The following is a 16,614-nucleotide window of genomic DNA, read 5'->3' on the forward strand; positions in this document are numbered from 1 at the left end:
TAGGCTCGGCAGACAGCTGGGAGCGGGGCCCCGCGTAGCGGCTGCGGCTCCTTTAAGGGCGGGCGGCGCCGAAGCCGGAAGCGGCGGCGGACGCGGCCAGGCCCGGTGGTGCCGGAGCGCTGCGGCCCCGCCATGAGCCGGCCGCCGGCCCTGCAGGCGCAGACCTGCGGCCCCTGGGAGATGAAGGAGCGCCTGGGCACCGGCGGCTTCGGCAACGTCATCCGCTGGCACAACAAGGTAGGCGCCGGTCGACAACCCCCCTCGGCCCGGCCTTGGCCCGGCGCCGCTCGGCCCCCGCGCTCAGCCCATCCCCTGCTTGTGTCCGCAGGAGACCGGCGAGCAGGTGGCCATCAAGCAGTGCCGGCAGGAGCTGAGTCCGCGCAACCGCGACCGCTGGGCGCTGGAGATCCAGATCATGAAGAGGTGAGGCCGGGCCGCGGCCTGCGCCAGGCGGCGTGGAGTGGCCGCCAGGCGGCGCTGCGTCACGGGGGCGGCCTCCGGGCGCGTATCTAACGGCGGCGGTGGGGGAGTGCTGGTAGACACTGCCTGCCGCTTCCTCCGGGAGGGTGCACGGCCCGCTGCACGCTGGAGAAACCTCATCTCTTGTTTCGTGACAATCTCGACTCTCAGGCTTCTTTCCACTGCCCTCAGCGTCGATGCAGGGCTCTCCTGGGGAGCGCTGGGTGGGGTTTGTGGGATGCGATGCGCTGGTTGCTGTGCGAGGCTTTGCTAGAGAATGGCACCAGACTGTGCCACGTTCCTTTGCCAGGCGCCTTCCCGGAGCTCCCAGGCAGATCTGTGCCTTGAAGGAACGCACAGACTGCACGTGAAATGCACGGAGCTGGGATTGAGTCTGGGCCAACGGAGGACCTTTAGAATATATCGAGTTGTGGAACGGGTTGGGTTGGAAAGGGCCTTAAATATCATCTAGTTCCAATCCCCTGCCTCAAGTTTCAATCCTCTCGTCTTATTGCTGCAAGCCCTTGTCTGAAGTCCCTCCCCAGCTTTTCTGTAGCCCCCTGCATGTGCTGGAAGGCTGCTCGTTCACCAGTTCAGTTTATAAAAGGTTTGGTGTCCTTGTAGGACTTCATGTGACAGCCTAGGGCACATGGATGTGCACAGCTGTCACAGAACAGTTGTCCTTCAGGCGTTGCTCTGGTCGCACTCATCCTGTGTGCCTGTCTCATTTCTTCTCCTTAGGCTGAACCATCCCAACGTGGTGGCTGCCCGTGATGTCCCTGAAGGGATGCAGAAGCTTGCACCCAATGACTTACCCTTGCTGGCCATGGAGTACTGCCAAGGCGGAGACCTCCGCAAGGTGAGGTCACTGGGGTGGTGACCAAGGGCTGCAGATCAGGTTTCTGTTGATGTTTTCTGGGCTCAAGTTGTGCCAAGGGAGGTTCATGTTGGATATTAGGAAAAAATGAGGTCTTGAGCAACCTGGTCTAGTGGAAGGGGTCCCTGCATATGGCAGGGGGTTGGAACTACATAATCTTTAAGGTCCCTTCCAACCCAAACCATTCTATGAATCTAAGAAGTGGCCATTAGGGATGGAGCAAGTAGAAGGAAGAGAATGGGGATGATGCTGACTTCTTTCAACCGCTCTTTTTTCCTCCTATGCAGTTAGACCAAGGCATGAAGCTGTAATTGCTGCTACCAGAGCTCACAATCCCACAATGTTTTGTGCTTCTAGAGAATTTCATTGCTGTTCTTGCAGCCATGAGAGTTTGTGGGGCTGAGCCTTGCTCAGGATACAGGAGGAAGACACTATTCTATGTTGTTTTCTTGCAGTACCTGAACCAGCTGGAGAACTGCTGTGGCCTGCGGGAAGAAGCTATCCTCATCCTGCTGTCTGATATTGGTGAGTGGCAGCAGTGCTTTCATTTGTCTCAGCTGTGGAAGCCCTTTCAATGCTGAATCCACTCTAAGGACCTCAGCAGTGACCTTAATGACTCCACCTTGGACTGCCCTTTGAAGAACATGCTTGTTTCAACTGTGTGAGCTGAGCTGTAGCTGATAAGAAATGGTTTTGCCTGCTGATCTAACATGTTCTCTTGGTGACACTTACAAGTGGCTTTTTCTGTGTCTCAGCTTCTGCTCTCAGGTACCTTCATGAGAACAGGATCATCCACAGGGACTTGAAACCAGAGAACATTGTGCTGCAGCAAGGAGAGCAAAGGGTAAGCAGGAACCATATGTGCTTCATACAGCTACAGAGGTCCCTCTGCAAGAGCTCCCACTCAGGAGAGCAGTAGCTCAGATCTTGTGTCAGATGGGCAGCACTCTGTGTGCAGCTGAGGTGAAAGCTTCTCTTAGATGTCTGGTAGCACCTAAGGTTTTGATGTTCAGCTCTCAAGGGTAGAACCAGGCTGTACCTTTTAACCCAAGATCCAACTCAGCAGTAATGTCTCCAGGTCAGTATGTGTCAAGGCAGTGCCAGCCTTACGTATTTGTCATTTTAGGAGTCTACAGGAGCTTATTTCTGCTTCCATCCCTTCACTGGCACCTTCCCTGTGTAACTTGGAAGAGCTGAACCTTTTCTTTCTCTGCTAGGTTGTGTGCTTTTCACAGGACTTCTCTCTAATGTTCTTGCTCTGGTTTGTGTTTCAGCTGATACATAAAATCATTGACCTCGGGTACGCCAAGGAGCTGGATCAGGGCAGCCTGTGCACATCCTTTGTTGGGACTCTGCAGTACTTGGTAAGGAAGGAGCTCAGCTAGAAGAGCAGCTGCCACTTTGCAGTGGGAGAGAGTTACCTGTTGGGCTGGGCTGGAGCACTTGTCCTGGTGCTGCAGCTGGCAAGGTGTCTGGTTTTTGTTGGCACTGGGTTCCTCAGTGGTTGCTTGCTGTGTGTGTTACCAGCCAGAAGCAGGGGTGCCAGTAACCTCTGCTGCTCACTCAGCAGGGCAGAGCATTCAGCAGCATCTTCAGTCTGTTGTACAAATGTTAATGAGCTCTTGATAAGGAAGAGAGAGCTAAGAGATGGGTGGCTGCATCTCCTGTGTGTAAACTCCCAGGCTCCAGAGCTGCTGGAGCAGCAGAAGTACACAGTGACAGTGGATTACTGGAGCTTCGGCACGCTGGCCTTTGAGTGCATCACTGGATTCCGACCGTTCCTACCCAACTGGCAGCCAGTGCAGTGGTGAGTGAGTTGGGGGCTGGTGACCAGAGTGCAAACTGGGGCTGTCCTGTGCACAGGAGTGTGGTCCCTTGGTTCTTGGTGTCATGTCCCCATGCTCCCTGCCCTTATGGAGGCTGAATCATCACAGCATTCCTGATACTGGCTCTCTGGGATCAGGACTGACTCCTGCAAGACAGGCAGCAGAAACCAAAGCAGTATCTGTATTAGATCCATTAGGAGTACATTTAGGAGCCAACTACCATGCAGGCTGGGGAAGGCAGGTGCTTATTTCACCACTGTGCTTGACTCCCTTAGGCACACCAAAGTGCGCCAGAAGAGCGAGCTGGATATTGTGGTTTCAGAAGACTTATCTGGAGAAGTCAAATTTTCTAGCAGTTTACCCTGCCCGAACAACCTGAACAGGTGAGGAGTGGGAAGCTGTTGTGCTGTGCTGGGATAAAATTCTGCAAAGTGACTGAGTTCCTGTTGGCTGCCTTGCTGTGGTAACTGAAAACAAAGGGAGTGCATGGCACAAACCATGCCTGGGTGCCTCGTCAGACTGGGGTGGCTGTGAGTCTGTTTCTGCCTTCTAAACCATGACCAGGCTGGGTGAGGAGGTTTCACAACAGTCAAACACCTGCAGAGAGCAGGCCATGTGGGGACTGCAGATGCTCTTTAACTTCTTCTGATCCTCCTCTTCTGGGCCTACAGCGTTTTGGCTGGGAGGCTGGAGAAATGGCTGCAGCTGATGTTAATGTGGCACCCACGGCAGAGAGGCACAGATCCTACCTATGGGCCCAATGGATGCTTCAAAGCTTTGGATGACATTTTGAACTTGAAGGTGAGCAGTGGGTCTTGGTTACCCTGAAGAGCTTTCCAGAGAGCAGCTGCCTGTGGTACATGAGAGCAGAGGCTTGAGTTTCAGACCTGGGAGGAGGAGCAGCACAGAATCCCATGCAGCTGTCTCCTGACACTTAGTGACAGGTGCTTTCCTCTTGTCTCTGTGAGGAGCAAACAGCTTCTGTGTGTGTGCTTGGTTCTGTATTCTGGCAGAGGATTCTATGGCTGGAGCTGTTTAATTGCCACGTGGCCTCTCTTTCAGTTCATTGAGGACAAGGACTTTGGCTTAGTGCTATGGAGTAGCTGTAAAATGACTCCCTGAGCCCTGCGAGTGCTTTGAACAGTTTCTTGGTGTCTCAGTCCTGGGATCTCAAGCTCCGATGTGACCAATGTATCTTCTGCCCATTTCATGCTACCATACTCTTCTTGTAGCTGCTTCATGTTTTGAACATGGTTACGGGCACTGTGCACACCTACCCTGTGACAGAGGAGGACACTCTGCAGACTGTGAAGGCCAGGATCCAGGCAGATACTGGGATCCCAGAACAGGACCAGGAGCTGCTGCAGGAAGCTGGACTCGCATTGTTTTCCCAGAAGCTGGACACTAAACACATAGCTGATAGCAAAGTGAGTCTGGATGCTCCCTCCCCTGCTGCTCTCCCCCTGGCAGCAGCACTCCCTGCTCTCTTGGCACCTCTTGTGCTGGTGAGAACACAGCTGACAGCCCTTGCAGGGTGGGCTTCCTGTAGCTTTTGGTGTCCATTCTGGCTGAGGAGAATTCTCTTTATGGTGTTACTGAGGTTTGGTTTTTCTAGCTGAGTCTTTTGCATTCTGCAGGTGAATGATGCTGCAGCTGCAGACACAAACCTCCTCTTCCTCTTCGATACCCAGAAGGTTGCCTATGAGGCTCAGGTCGCTCTGCGTCCTCATCCCGAGAGTGTGGACTGCATCCGTAAGGCCCTTTCCTAGTGTGGGTGTGCTGGGGGAGCTGCCCTGCTTCTAGGCTTCCTGTTGATGTGTTCTTCTCCCTCTGCCCTTCTGTTTGCAGTCCAGGACCCAAAGAGGACTCTGCACTTCTTCCAGCTGCGGAAGGTGTGGGGGCAGATCTGGCACACGATCCGGACGCTGAAGGAGGACTGCAGCCGGCTGCAGCAGGGACAGCGAGCAGCCATGTACGGTGCTGCTTCCCCTGGCACGCTCACCTCTGCCTGGGCTCCTGGGCAGGGGAAGGGCAGCAATGTGGGACTCTGCTGGCATGGGGGAGCTGAGGAGTGGAGCTGTTAATGAGAGCTCTGTTCTCTGACACAACTGCTGTGTGCCCAGTTACCCTGGGGGTATCTGCTTGGGACATAAGAGGCAGTTTTCAGCTGGGGAGGGTGACAGAGCTCCCCTCTGGTCCCTGCAGGATGAATCTGCTGCGTTACAACAGCACCCTCTCCAAGATGAAGAACTCCATGGCCTCCCTTTCCCAGCAGCTGAAAGCAAAACTGGACTTCTTTAAAACAAGCATCCAAATTGATCTGGAGAAATATAAGGAGCAGATTGAATTTGGAATTAGTGAGTATAGTAGCTAGCAAAGAGAGGTCTGTTTATGCCTCTTATCCCCAGAAAGCATCTGCCCTTCACTGTATGAACTTGAGGAGCAGTCACTCTTCTTTCATTCCTGTAGCTTCTGAGAAGCTGCTGTTTGCCTGGAAGGAGATGGAGCAAGCTGTGGTGCTGTGTGGGCGAGTATGTGTCTGGAGAACTGCTTGTCCTAAAGCCATTTAGAAATGTGAATGGGACAGGAAGAGGCAGTGCCAGAGCCTGTCTCATTGCTTGTGTTCTGCCCTGCTTTCAGGAGGATGATGTGGATCAGCTAGTGAAGAAGATGATGGCCCTGCAGACAGACATTGTGGACCTGCAGAGAAGCCCACTAGGTCGTAAACAAGGAGGAACCCTGGAGGATTTGTGAGTTGAGCTGCCTTGTACTGCAGAGGCAGGAGTAGTGTGGCTAAGCTTGCTCACTGCAGGACAGTAGAGGTATTGTCTCTGCAGCCCAAGTCACAGGAATCTCGGAGCACTTTGACACTAGAAGGCAGTGTTTAACTCATTCTATGTCACCAGTCTGAAATGGCAGACTGGTCTAGAAAAGATTGGAGTTCTTGAAAGAGTTGTTCTAGAGAAGTCCTTTGTGTGTCCTGTGCCTTTTCCTTCTAGAGAAGAACAAGCCAGAGAGCTGTACCGGAGGCTGAGAGAGAAGCCAAGAGGTAACAGACATTTATTTACCCCAGGCTCAGCTTGCTTTGTGTGGCTGTAACTTTGGAGAGGCAGTGATGGGCTCTGAGGAAGCTCCCTGCATTCTAGGCCTGCCCATTTGCTAGCTGCAGATGGACTCCATGGGGCTCCTCTGGCTTTGGAGAGGGGAGTTGGGCAGTCGGTTTTAATCTAGGCCAATCTTGCCTTCTGAGCTCTGCTTAAGTTCTTCTGGAGCTCTTCTCAGCAAGCTGTTGCTGCCAGCATAGGCTGCTGCCTCCAGGGGGGAAGAGTGAAAGGCACAGGCTGCTCCTTTTGAGCAGCTGTAGACCCACCCTGCCAGCTCTGCTTTGCAGGTCTCGTGTTGAAGGTGGCTAAAGTCCAGTGCAGTTCATCCCACTCAAACTTGCATGCCCTGAACTTGGGCTGTTGTGCAAAGCAGCCACTAAGAACCTTCTGACTGTGTCCTACAAGCCTGCCCTCCTTTGTACCACTCTGACTCTCCTTTTAGACCAGAGGACAAGTGGTGACAGCCAGGAGATAGTCCGACTGCTGCTGCAGGCAATCCAGACCTTTGAGAAGAAAGTCAGAGTCATTTATGCGCAGCTCAGGTGAGCTCTGTGGAGTCAGCTTTTACTGAGGCTTCAGAGAAGCACTGTCAGCAAGAGGGTTTGTTCTAGAGCTTTGCAAACCAGCACACAGCTCGTGAGAGTTCAGTGTGTCACAGGAAATAAGCTCCAGAAGTATTTTTCCCCCATTGCAGCTGCGCACCTGTGATCTAATCGATTTGTTTTTTCATAGTAAAACTGTAGTTTGCAAGCAGAAGGCACTGGAATTGTTCCCCAGAGTGGAGAAAGTGATGAATCTGATGAATGAAGATGAGGAAACAGTTGTTAGGCTTCAGGAGAAACGACAGAAGGAGCTGTGGAACTTGCTGAAAATTGCTTGTGTGAGTAAAAGGAAAAGAGGGTTTGTGGCACAGGTTGCTGCAATCATTAATAGTAAGTTGGGTTTGTCCTTGGGGCTTTCCTCTGGTAATTTGTATTAGAATTAAAGAAGTTCCAGGCTGTCTCATGCTCCTGGCTGCTGGAACTCAGTGGAAATCATTGCAACCTGAATCTTCTCTCTTGTCCTCAGAGCAAAGTTCGTGGTCCTGTGACTGGCAGTCCAGAGAGCATGAACACATCACGTCTTGGGAGCCCTGGCCAGCTGCTGCTGCAGCTCCCTTCAGGAACCTACAATTTATCAGAATCTGTCAGGAAAAGGTGAGGCAAAGTCTGGAATTTTGTAGCTGCTAATTCCAGCACTCCAAGGCTGAGGCTCCTGCTTTGTGAGATACTGACCCCCACAGGCTGTGTTCACAGGTTGTGTTCAGCTTCCAGCAGTCTTTTCTACCTCCTAGCTGGGCTTCCTGGGGCTTATGAAAAGGGAATCATGTGGATTGCCTCAGTAATAGCGGGTTTGGTTTACCCGGAATGGTTGAGCTCACCTGAAGTGCACTGCCAACAGGAACTGTTGGAGCACTGTTTCCAGTCCTCTGCAGCACAGCTGCCAGAAATATCTATTAGAGGTAGAGGCAGCATCCCTCTAAACCAAAGTGCCATGGAAAACACTTGTGTAGTAATTCCTTGTCCCTTTCAGTGAGGAGCTGCTGCTGGAATCACAGAAACTCTGTAGCCAACTTGAAAATGTGATGCACGACACAATGAAGGATCAGGATCAGAGCTTCATGGTAATGTTTGATACTCTCCTAGAAATGGACTGGGGAAGCTCAGGGCTTCCAAATTCTGCTTCTGTAACTTTGCCAGCACTAAGTAATAGAGGTGATAAGAATCTGCATATTCCACTTTTGGACAAGGAGGGGTTGGGAGCTGTGGGAGAGAGGAAGCACTCATGTGCCCCTAGAACTGCTGACTGACACATTCCCTGCATGCTGGGGGCTGAAGCTGTGCCAGACAATGAAGGATGGGGAGAGGTGCTGGGCTGTTGTACAAAAACACCACAAAAGAGCACTCTCTACATTGGGCTGGCATGGCAGGGAGTGGCAGGGCTGTTAATGGAGCAGAATAGTGTGGGGAAAGTAAAATATTGGACAAAATAAGTAGCTTAAGGGTTTCCTTTGCAGCAGGCACATGGTCCAGCATGATTCTAAATCTTGCTTCCTCTCTCTGCTGGAGCAATCTGAACTGTAAGCTAGCTGTCACCTTTGTAGTTCTAAATCATTTATTCCTTAGGCCTTAGACTGGAGCTGGCTGCAACTTCAGGTAGAAGAAACAAACAGTCCAGAACAAACCCAGATGTAAAATCACTTTGGTTGCCTCTGAAAATGTGCTGCTTCAGGAAGCCAACTGTGAAAAGCTGCTGCCTCTGAGAGGGAAGTTCAAGTGCCTCCTGCTATTGTCACCTGCTGCTTCTGTGATCCACGTGGCCTAGCTTTTAGTATCCACCTCTTGGATGCTTTTTCCAGAAAGACAGAGGAGGAAGTGCCTGCTGTAGCTGCTTGGGAGAAGGTCTGGATCATGCCTTAGGACAGCAGATACTCTGTCTTGCTGCAGCTTCCCTTAGGCATCACCTTTTAAGCTTTCTGAAGAAGAAAGGCAACACCTGCAATCAGCTTGCACAGTCAGCGGTAGATATCACCTTCCTAAGAGACTTGAACTGGGAACTTGATTTCTAAACTTTGCTGATTTGCACTTTTTTTCCCCCAAGTGTAATGGTTGTGCCTACCTGATACTTGTTTCCTGTATGGGAACGAACCTCAAACATGTAAACTTTGAGTTTGCTTTTTTGATACTGTCAATAACATTTGAATGAAAAAGCCTCTTCCACTGTGCAGGTCTCTAAAAGGTGAGAGACAGAGGGATGGGGTCCTGGAGCCCACAGAGGAAGTGGTCACAGTGCCGCTGTGGGGGTTGCAGACTTGAAACGGTGCTTGAAGTTGTACCAGAAAAAAAACCCCAATGAGTGGAAGGGACCCTGCAAGGGCATCTTGTCCCAGACCCCTGCACTCAGCAGGGACCCTTCCAACTGGAGGAGGTTGCTCAGGGCCCCATCAAGTCTGACCTTGAATGTCTCTAGGGCTGGGTCCTTTTCAGATCCCTGGGCAGCCTGTGCCAGTGTCTCACCACCCTCACTGTGCAGAACTTCCTCTTGATGTACAACCTAAGTCTTCCCTGCTCCAGTTCCAAACCACTGCCCTCAGCCTATCCCCATAGGCCCTTCTAAACAGCCCCTCCCCAGCCTTCCTGTAGGCCCCCATCCAGATACTGAAATGCAGCTCCAAGGTCTCCCTGGAGCCTTCTCCAGGCTCAACAGCCCCAACTCTCCCAGCCTGTCCCCAGAGGAGGTGCTCCAGCCCTCTGACCATCTTTCGTGGCCTCCTCTGGAGCTCAGCATTTTATGAGCCTGAGAGACAACACAAACCAAAATCATGTTCCAACTGTGACCAATTTATTTCATTCTGATGTAAACCAAAATTTCCACTACAGCACAGAGACCACCTTTGATAAAAGGTTGTGGAGGACATGCAGGATGCAACACCATCAGGGGGAGAGGTGGGAACTTTCTTCTCTTTTTAGGAACAGACTGAAACCATGGGCAACCAAAGTGAAATGTGGCACAAACATCACAACTTCCATGCATGTCTTCAAGTAGCTCCCTCTGGTAGGCTGGCACTCTCTGGCCATCAGTGCTGGGTTGAAATGATTCTTTGGAAGAAGAGAAAGTTCACACTTCTTGGAATTTCAGAGTAATATTAAGGCCGAAACACACTGGGTTCACTTCTCCTTGATCTTCCAGAGCTCACCTGCTGTCTCACTTCAAGCTGCATTAAGCTTCCAGCTCAAATCCCAGCCCAACTTTGTGCCCTCCAGCACTGAAATTCTTGCCATCAATCAAGCCCGAGAGGGTCAGCTTCACACCTAGGAAATCAAAGGAGACCCTTCAGACTCTCATGTGCTCCCTCAAGTACTCTGAGCCTTACTAATGTGTCTTAGCTGCTACAAGAACTTCTGTCCATCCACATCCGTTACTTCTAGGAGCCTGGGTAAGGCTTCCAGCCCATTTTTTGGACAGTAAAATAACCTCTGGTACAGTTCTAAAGCTGCTTGCTGCTAGCAGTCGATACCTACCAGGGCGGAGGGCATGAGTGTAGCCAATTCCAATGAGGCTGGCATTGTTCACTTTGGCCTGTAGGAAAGAGAAATCACATCAGTTCTGCACGCTGAATGTGCAGGCAGTGCCCAGAGAAAGTGGCATTCCTTCAACTCCCTGCACACTAACCTCCAGCAGAGGTGCACTCCAGTCTTTTCTCCACAAGGCTTTCCAGTTAAAGTAACAGCTCCAATCTTTGCCACAAAGTGTGACCCCAGCAGCTTCCCCCCTGCCCTTCACTGCCCCTTCATAGCCTTTGCAGGGTTGGTTACTCAATGTCAGCAGCCACTTCACAGACCCCTCAGTATTCAGCCTTTGTTGTTTGGGGTTTTTCCCCCCCCTCAACTAAAACTTGTGCAAGAGTGTGCAAGTGTCCTGTTGGGAGCTCAGATTGTAAACTTATTAAACAAGAATTTAAAAGGCCAGAGCATGACTTTTGGAGACACACTGAGCACAGGCTCCAAGCACAGACTGGTGGCTCCTCCACCATGGCCAAGCAGTGCTGTAGGTATTTATTTACTTATTTTCCCCAACATTTCACAAATCTGAGCTGTGAGACCCCAATTTGAATCTGAACCAGAAGCCAGTTTGCTCTCTACCCTCCTTTCTCAGGAACTACTTAAAGCAACTACCTACGCCACAAATACTCAGTGTTTAAGGGAGCCTGCAGTACTTGTAGCAAGATCCTTACCACAATGGAGGTCTTCTCATCCATCTGGTACTTGGAAGCAATCCCAAAACGTGTGTTGTTGCTGCCAGCAGTCCATGCAAGATTGACTGATGTCTCAACCTTGTTGTTAACCTTTTGATAAATGGAGCCACCAAACTCAGTGCCATCATTCCTGGTGGGAACAGAGGCAGATGTGTCAAGCCTTGCCTTGGATAACTCACAGGAACCCTTTAGGTTAACCTTGCCCCACAATCATTGCCCATGATCTCTTGCAATGGTCCAACACTTCCTTGTCTCCATGTTCCTCTGCTTTCTAGCTGGAGCTGCCTGATGCCTGCACACCTTTATGTTACCCAAATTGACTTTCCAACAGCTGGGACCTGTGATTTGAAGTTCTAACAAGAAAGCCCCAGACAACCTGCATGCTTGTCTCAAAGCCAGGCTGCCGTAGCACAGGAAGGGACATGTTTTGACAAGGGCTGGAAGTGACAGGACAAGGGACAATGGCTTTGAGCTGGGAGAGGGGAGATTGAGACTGCAGATTAGAAAGAAATTCTGTACAGTGAGGGTGGGGAGACACTGGCAGAGGTTGCCCAGGGAGGTTGTGGATGCTTCCTCCCTGGAGGTGTTCAAGGCCAGGCTGAAGTAACCTGGGCTGGTGGGAGGTGTCCCTGCCTATGGCAGGGGGGTTGGAACTGAATGATCTCTAAGGTCCCTCCCAACCCATTCCATGCATCTGTGAAATCCAGAAGGAGGTTTACATCAGCTTTGGGAATGCTGAGGCTGCAAAGTGTTCTGCACTGCAGTCGTCTAATTCCACCATCTCCAGAGGCTCTCACTGGGATGGAAATAGAAGCACCCATGCACAGTGCAGCAGGCATCTCTCTCCTCCACCTCTGACATTGCTGAGCCAAAAGCTTTGCCTGGTGGGGAGCAGGGGGAAGCTGCAGTAGTTTAATGAAAGCTTTTTTATCAGAACTGTCACAGAAGATTTTGAAAGCCAAATGAACATTCTCAAGTTTTACACCACTGTCTCCTATACACAAATCCCAAGACTGCCCTCAAACAAGGTCTCAAAAGAGCCCAGGGTTGGGAAGCTGCCTCTGCTTTAGCTGTACTGAAGATGAAGATACTGAATATGAATTATTTCAAAGCAAATCAGCAGCTCCTCTACCCCCCAGCTTTCACCTCACTCCTCAGAGCCAGCTTGGCTCCCTCAGGCTCAGATGCTACTTACACATGGGTGTGCAGCTGGAAGTCTCCTGCCTTGTATCCAAAGGCAAAGTTATTTTGTGAAAGCTTGGACTTGGCTGTATCAAAAGCCATCTGGTACCCAGCCAGCCACCCTTCATAGCCCAGCACTGCCCAGCCATAGATGGTTGGTCCAGAGACATCAATGTCTATGTTGCAGCCTAGGTTCACATAGTCTCTTTTGTAGGAGGTCTTCAACTTTCCACTCTTCTTCCTGCAGAGAGAAAGAAGCCCTTCAGTCCCTGGTGGTGGACAGGTCTGTGTTCTGTGGAGGTCACTTCATGAAATGCCTACTCAAAAGATTAGCAGCTGCTGAGGAGGCCATGGGATAAGGGGGACAGTGGTAACAGATTTATGTGCTGCCACTTTTTTCTCCACCATCTCAAACTCTTTAAATCCTCAAGGGAAAAAAGACAAAAGCACATTTTGCTGTCCCCAGGTCAGTGCAGTGCACTATGGCATCATCAGTTCCTTCCAGGAGCATCCATGACACCCTGCACCCACAGCTGGCCTTAGATAACGTCATCACAAAATACTTACCCTGTGTTTGGTACAAATGTAGTGTCCAGAGCCACCTTCAATCCTTCAGCCAGCTGCAAAGAGAAACAGAGACATCTGCTTAGGACTCTGCTGAGCTGAGCTCTTACATTCCACTACTGCAGCTCCACTTCCAGTCTAAAGACTGAAAACCTGAGCAAAACCTCTCCCCAGCTACCACCCTAGAACTCAGGATGGTGTCTCTCAGTCTGCAGGTTCTGCAAACACACAAAACTCCTGTCCAACACTCCAGACACTCTGGTGCAGCTTTCACTCTCCAGTGTTTTCCACTCCACTCCACAGCTTCTCCTGTCATCTGCAGAAATATTTGGAGAGTATCTCCTTCCTCTTACCTGATCCTCTATGGAAACTTCTGTCCCCAACACGTTGTCTGTGTTCCATTTCTGGGTGAATGTGAGTCCATACTCTTTGAACTTATATTTGGTCTCTAGACTGCCTGAAGCCTTGCCTGTGTCTGTGTTGGAAGAACCAGTTGTAGTGAATTCCTGCCAAGAGCAGAGTAAGAGTTTCACCACTCTGATATTCAAGTACTTTCACATTTTTCACTTGTCAAGTGCCAGTACTCACACCTTAGGCCCTTAGGCCTTTTGCCAGAACCCTCAAAATCTTCCTTCTCTTCCCTACCCCCACCAAAAACCTTGATTTTTGCACCACAACTTGGCTACTCCTTTGGCATCTCTGTTCTTCCTTTTGCTGAAGGCCTCTCACACAGAGAGGTCATACAGCAGATCAAGAGCTGCAGACACAGGACGTGGATGGTAACAGGACACAAACAATGGCACAGCTTGTGAAGCACAAGTGTGCACCACATAAAACCTCACCAGACACAGCAGTACAGAAACAACACTGCAAAGGTCACGCTCCTTACCAGCTAGATCAGCATCCAGCAGGGCAGTTGCATGGAAAAGGAAAAGCTCATTTTAGAACTTAATCAGGGTGTTCATTTCTGTCATGTTTAGAAGCCAACATCATTAACCATTAGCAAATTACTGGAGAATCAAAGCTTCCAGGCAGGAAAGCAGATCATGAGCAGTCAGTAAATAGCAGCAGTGATAGTTTACAGACTACACAGCTCCTGGTACACAATACAAGCAATAATCCACACCTCAACTGAGCCAGAATGCAGCACTACAAAAGGAGTGACTTCCACCACCTGCATGGCCAAGGTGCAGGTGAAGGTGGAGCTACGGCAAACGAGGTCCTGAAGAAGGCTGAAAAGCAGCAAGGGTCACCAACCAGAAGAGCATCAAGAACTGGCTCAGTGTAAGGAGAGGCTTAACCAGTCCCCAGAATATGCCTGTGGCTAACCAGGGAAGTTCTGAAATCCATTCCTGGGTTTGCCAGCCCTGCTGTGAAGTGCTGAGGAAGCTGCTCTACTCCATCTCTGAAGTGGGGATCACAGTGTTCTGTAGTTACCTGAACTGCTAAAGCTGCATTCATCTCTGAAAGGTTCTCAGATTCTACATAAAGGGTCCTGCAGGAGGACTGTTTAGTTTTAATGAAGTCTTGCATTGCAAGCACAGAGGCAAAATGAAGCTGAGTTAAGCTGTGACTCTTATTTGCCCCGTTTGGATAAAAGTGTCAGGGCTCAACAATCTTGTAAAAGACAAGAGCTGAGAAACTCAGCTGCATTCAGAAGCAGAACTGAGGGCAAATTAGGGTGAAGAAACTCTTCTGCTTGTGATGTGGCACTGGGAATGGGGAGGAAAGCATCAAGTCCACGACAAAATGCTTGAGACTGTTTGCAGGCTGCAGGAAAGCAGCCCTGCTGCATCAGCTCCACAGCAGGGCAGCCACACTCCAGCCAGCTACAGCTTTGAAAGTATAAGTGAAGGAGAGAAGCAAAACCTCCTCACAAGTGGTTACCAGCAGCCAGCCCTGGCACAGATCCTGCCATTGCAAGTCTCAGTACTCACCACCCCACTCGAAGACTTGGTCTTCAGCTCTAACTTGACCAGTCCAAATCCTGCGAAGAGAAGAGCACAGCACCAGCCTCACTGCAGTGTCTAGCAAGGTTTGTTTCCAGCACAGCCACAACAGCTAGGGGACACTGACCTGAAGCAGCCTCATTCCACCTTTTAACTGCTATTGGTCTTACTGAGCAATGACTGAAGGAATTCTGACAACCCAAAGTGGGTGGCCTCAGTTTATGGTCCTAAGTCACCCATCACCACCTTCCACAGCTGAAGTCTAAAGGCAGAAGGGGCTTGACCATAGAACTGTTGGGGTGGAAGAGACCTTTGAGAGCATCAAGTCCAACCACTCACCCAGAGCTCATAATCCCACCACTGCTGCTCAATTCCTACCACAAGATACTTTGGGAATCTCTGGGGCACAAGTAAAAAAGACAAAAGGTTCTCAACCCACAGCCACCTTACTCACCATATCCCTTATTGAACACGTCCCTGGCAGCCTTTCCCAAGTCACTGTATGATGGTGGGACAGCCATTGGATCTGAAAAACATTGGGAACTGTTGGAATCCTGGATGTAAGAGCATAAAATCTATCAATGCAAGGATTCAATTATCCTTATGGGTCCCTTCCAACTGGAGAGATTCTAGGACTCTATGAATTCTGTGGGATTAGAGGATCTAAATTAGCTGGGCATGACTGCAGGTTCCTTATCTGAAGATCAGTAAATCAGAGAGGCACTTTTCAATGTGTAAAAGCCACCAGGAGGGGAAAATTACAATCAGTGAATCATGAACTGGCTCAAGAGACACAGAAAAAGCACTTTTGTGACAGCAGTTTAAATTATTGCAACAGTTTTAGCAGCACAGGGGTGGAGCAGAGCTTATCTTTTACAAAATCTTTTTTAAATTCAGGGTGGGGCTTTTTGTGCTGTTGGTTGAGTTTGGACATTTGATGTTTTGCTTTTTGTCCAAATCTGTCACTGGTTGATGTGAAGCAGCAAGAACTCAACTTTACCTACAAGAGATGACAGCTTTTTGCTGTCTCCAGATGCTGCTCTTAATTACCAGGGCTGGTTTCTGACAGCTTGAACCTGGAGGTCACTGTGTCCTTAAGGGCCTCCTGTCCTTACCCTGCTTCCAGACCAGCTCATTACGTGCTCATTCAACCGGGAGGTTTTTAACTCCATCCTTCCCACACTAAACCGAGCTTCACCTTCACCGACGGCTCCCGGTGGCCCCGCAGGTCGGGGCGCAGGGCCCGGGAGTAGCGGTGCCGGCTGCGCATCCCCGAGCGCGGCCCGGCGAGCCCCGGAGCGGCGAGGCCCGGCCCAGCCCTGGCCCCGGCCCCCTGCCTCTCCTCCACTGGTACCGCCACGCGTTACGCAACGGATAACCGAGCGCGGCCCGCAGGACCCCGCTGAACCCTGCGGCCGCCTCTGCTCAGCGAAGCGGCGGCGCAGCTCGGCCGCCGCCGTCCGCCGGTGCCTCCCGGCCGGGAAAGGAGAGCGTTAGCAAACCCCCACCCGCCACCGGCCGGCCCGCGCCTCGCAGCCATCGCCGCCGGCAGCCCGCAGCCGCCTCACCGGGCCTGTGGAAGCGGAAAGGGCTGTGCACGCCCGGTGTCTCGCCGGGGCTCAGGCCGCGGCAAGGTGACCCGAGGGACACCCGCCTCGGACCGGCAGACAGCAGCGGGTTCCGCCTGACAGGACCGCCGTGGGACCCAGATGCGGTGAGCCAGCCGCACGTCCCGGCCCCGCCCGCCCCGCTCCGCCACGGCCCGAGCCCTGCCGTTACCTGCCGGCCGCGCTGCCTCCGGTAGAGGTCTCGGCGCCCGCGAGCCCGCATGCGCCGCGCACGCGCGTCGGGCGCCTGC

General features: G+C 51.3%; 2 protein-coding genes across 3 annotated transcripts; one reads left to right on the top strand and one right to left on the bottom strand.

The window, feature by feature from the left end:
* Positions 1–132: 132 nt before the first annotated feature.
* Positions 133–8,952, top strand: IKBKB (inhibitor of nuclear factor kappa B kinase subunit beta). The gene is made up of 21 exons (XM_054396696.1): positions 133–237; positions 329–423; positions 1,201–1,318; positions 1,792–1,861; positions 2,092–2,180; positions 2,611–2,700; positions 3,019–3,143; positions 3,438–3,545; positions 3,834–3,963; positions 4,395–4,589; positions 4,800–4,914; positions 5,011–5,134; positions 5,368–5,519; positions 5,632–5,693; positions 5,803–5,912; positions 6,162–6,211; positions 6,709–6,808; positions 6,999–7,146; positions 7,335–7,462; positions 7,839–7,929; positions 8,432–8,952. Exons 1-21 carry the CDS (start codon positions 133–135, stop codon positions 8,498–8,500), a joined length of 2,274 nt encoding a protein of 757 aa, XP_054252671.1. The 3' UTR covers positions 8,501–8,952.
* Positions 8,953–9,635: 683 nt separating this feature from the next.
* Positions 9,636–16,567, bottom strand: VDAC3 (voltage dependent anion channel 3). Of its 2 annotated transcripts, XM_054396723.1 has the most exons (10): positions 16,536–16,567; positions 15,211–15,282; positions 14,745–14,794; positions 13,697–13,699; positions 13,161–13,313; positions 12,811–12,863; positions 12,257–12,484; positions 11,041–11,191; positions 10,328–10,385; positions 9,636–10,117 (listed from the first exon to the last, which is right to left on the bottom strand). In XM_054396723.1, exons 2-10 carry the CDS (start codon positions 15,275–15,277, stop codon positions 10,026–10,028), a joined length of 855 nt encoding a protein of 284 aa, XP_054252698.1. In that variant the 5' UTR covers positions 15,278–15,282; positions 16,536–16,567; the 3' UTR covers positions 9,636–10,025. The 2 variants fall into 2 exon arrangements, with proteins under 2 accessions (XP_054252698.1, XP_054252697.1); XM_054396722.1 differs by lacking the exon at positions 13,697–13,699.
* Positions 16,568–16,614: the final 47 nt, after the last annotated feature.

This window comes from Indicator indicator, chromosome 38 (genome assembly GCF_027791375.1).
Source record: "Indicator indicator isolate 239-I01 chromosome 38, UM_Iind_1.1, whole genome shotgun sequence".
NCBI classification, from domain to species: Eukaryota; Metazoa; Chordata; class Aves; order Piciformes; family Indicatoridae; genus Indicator; species Indicator indicator.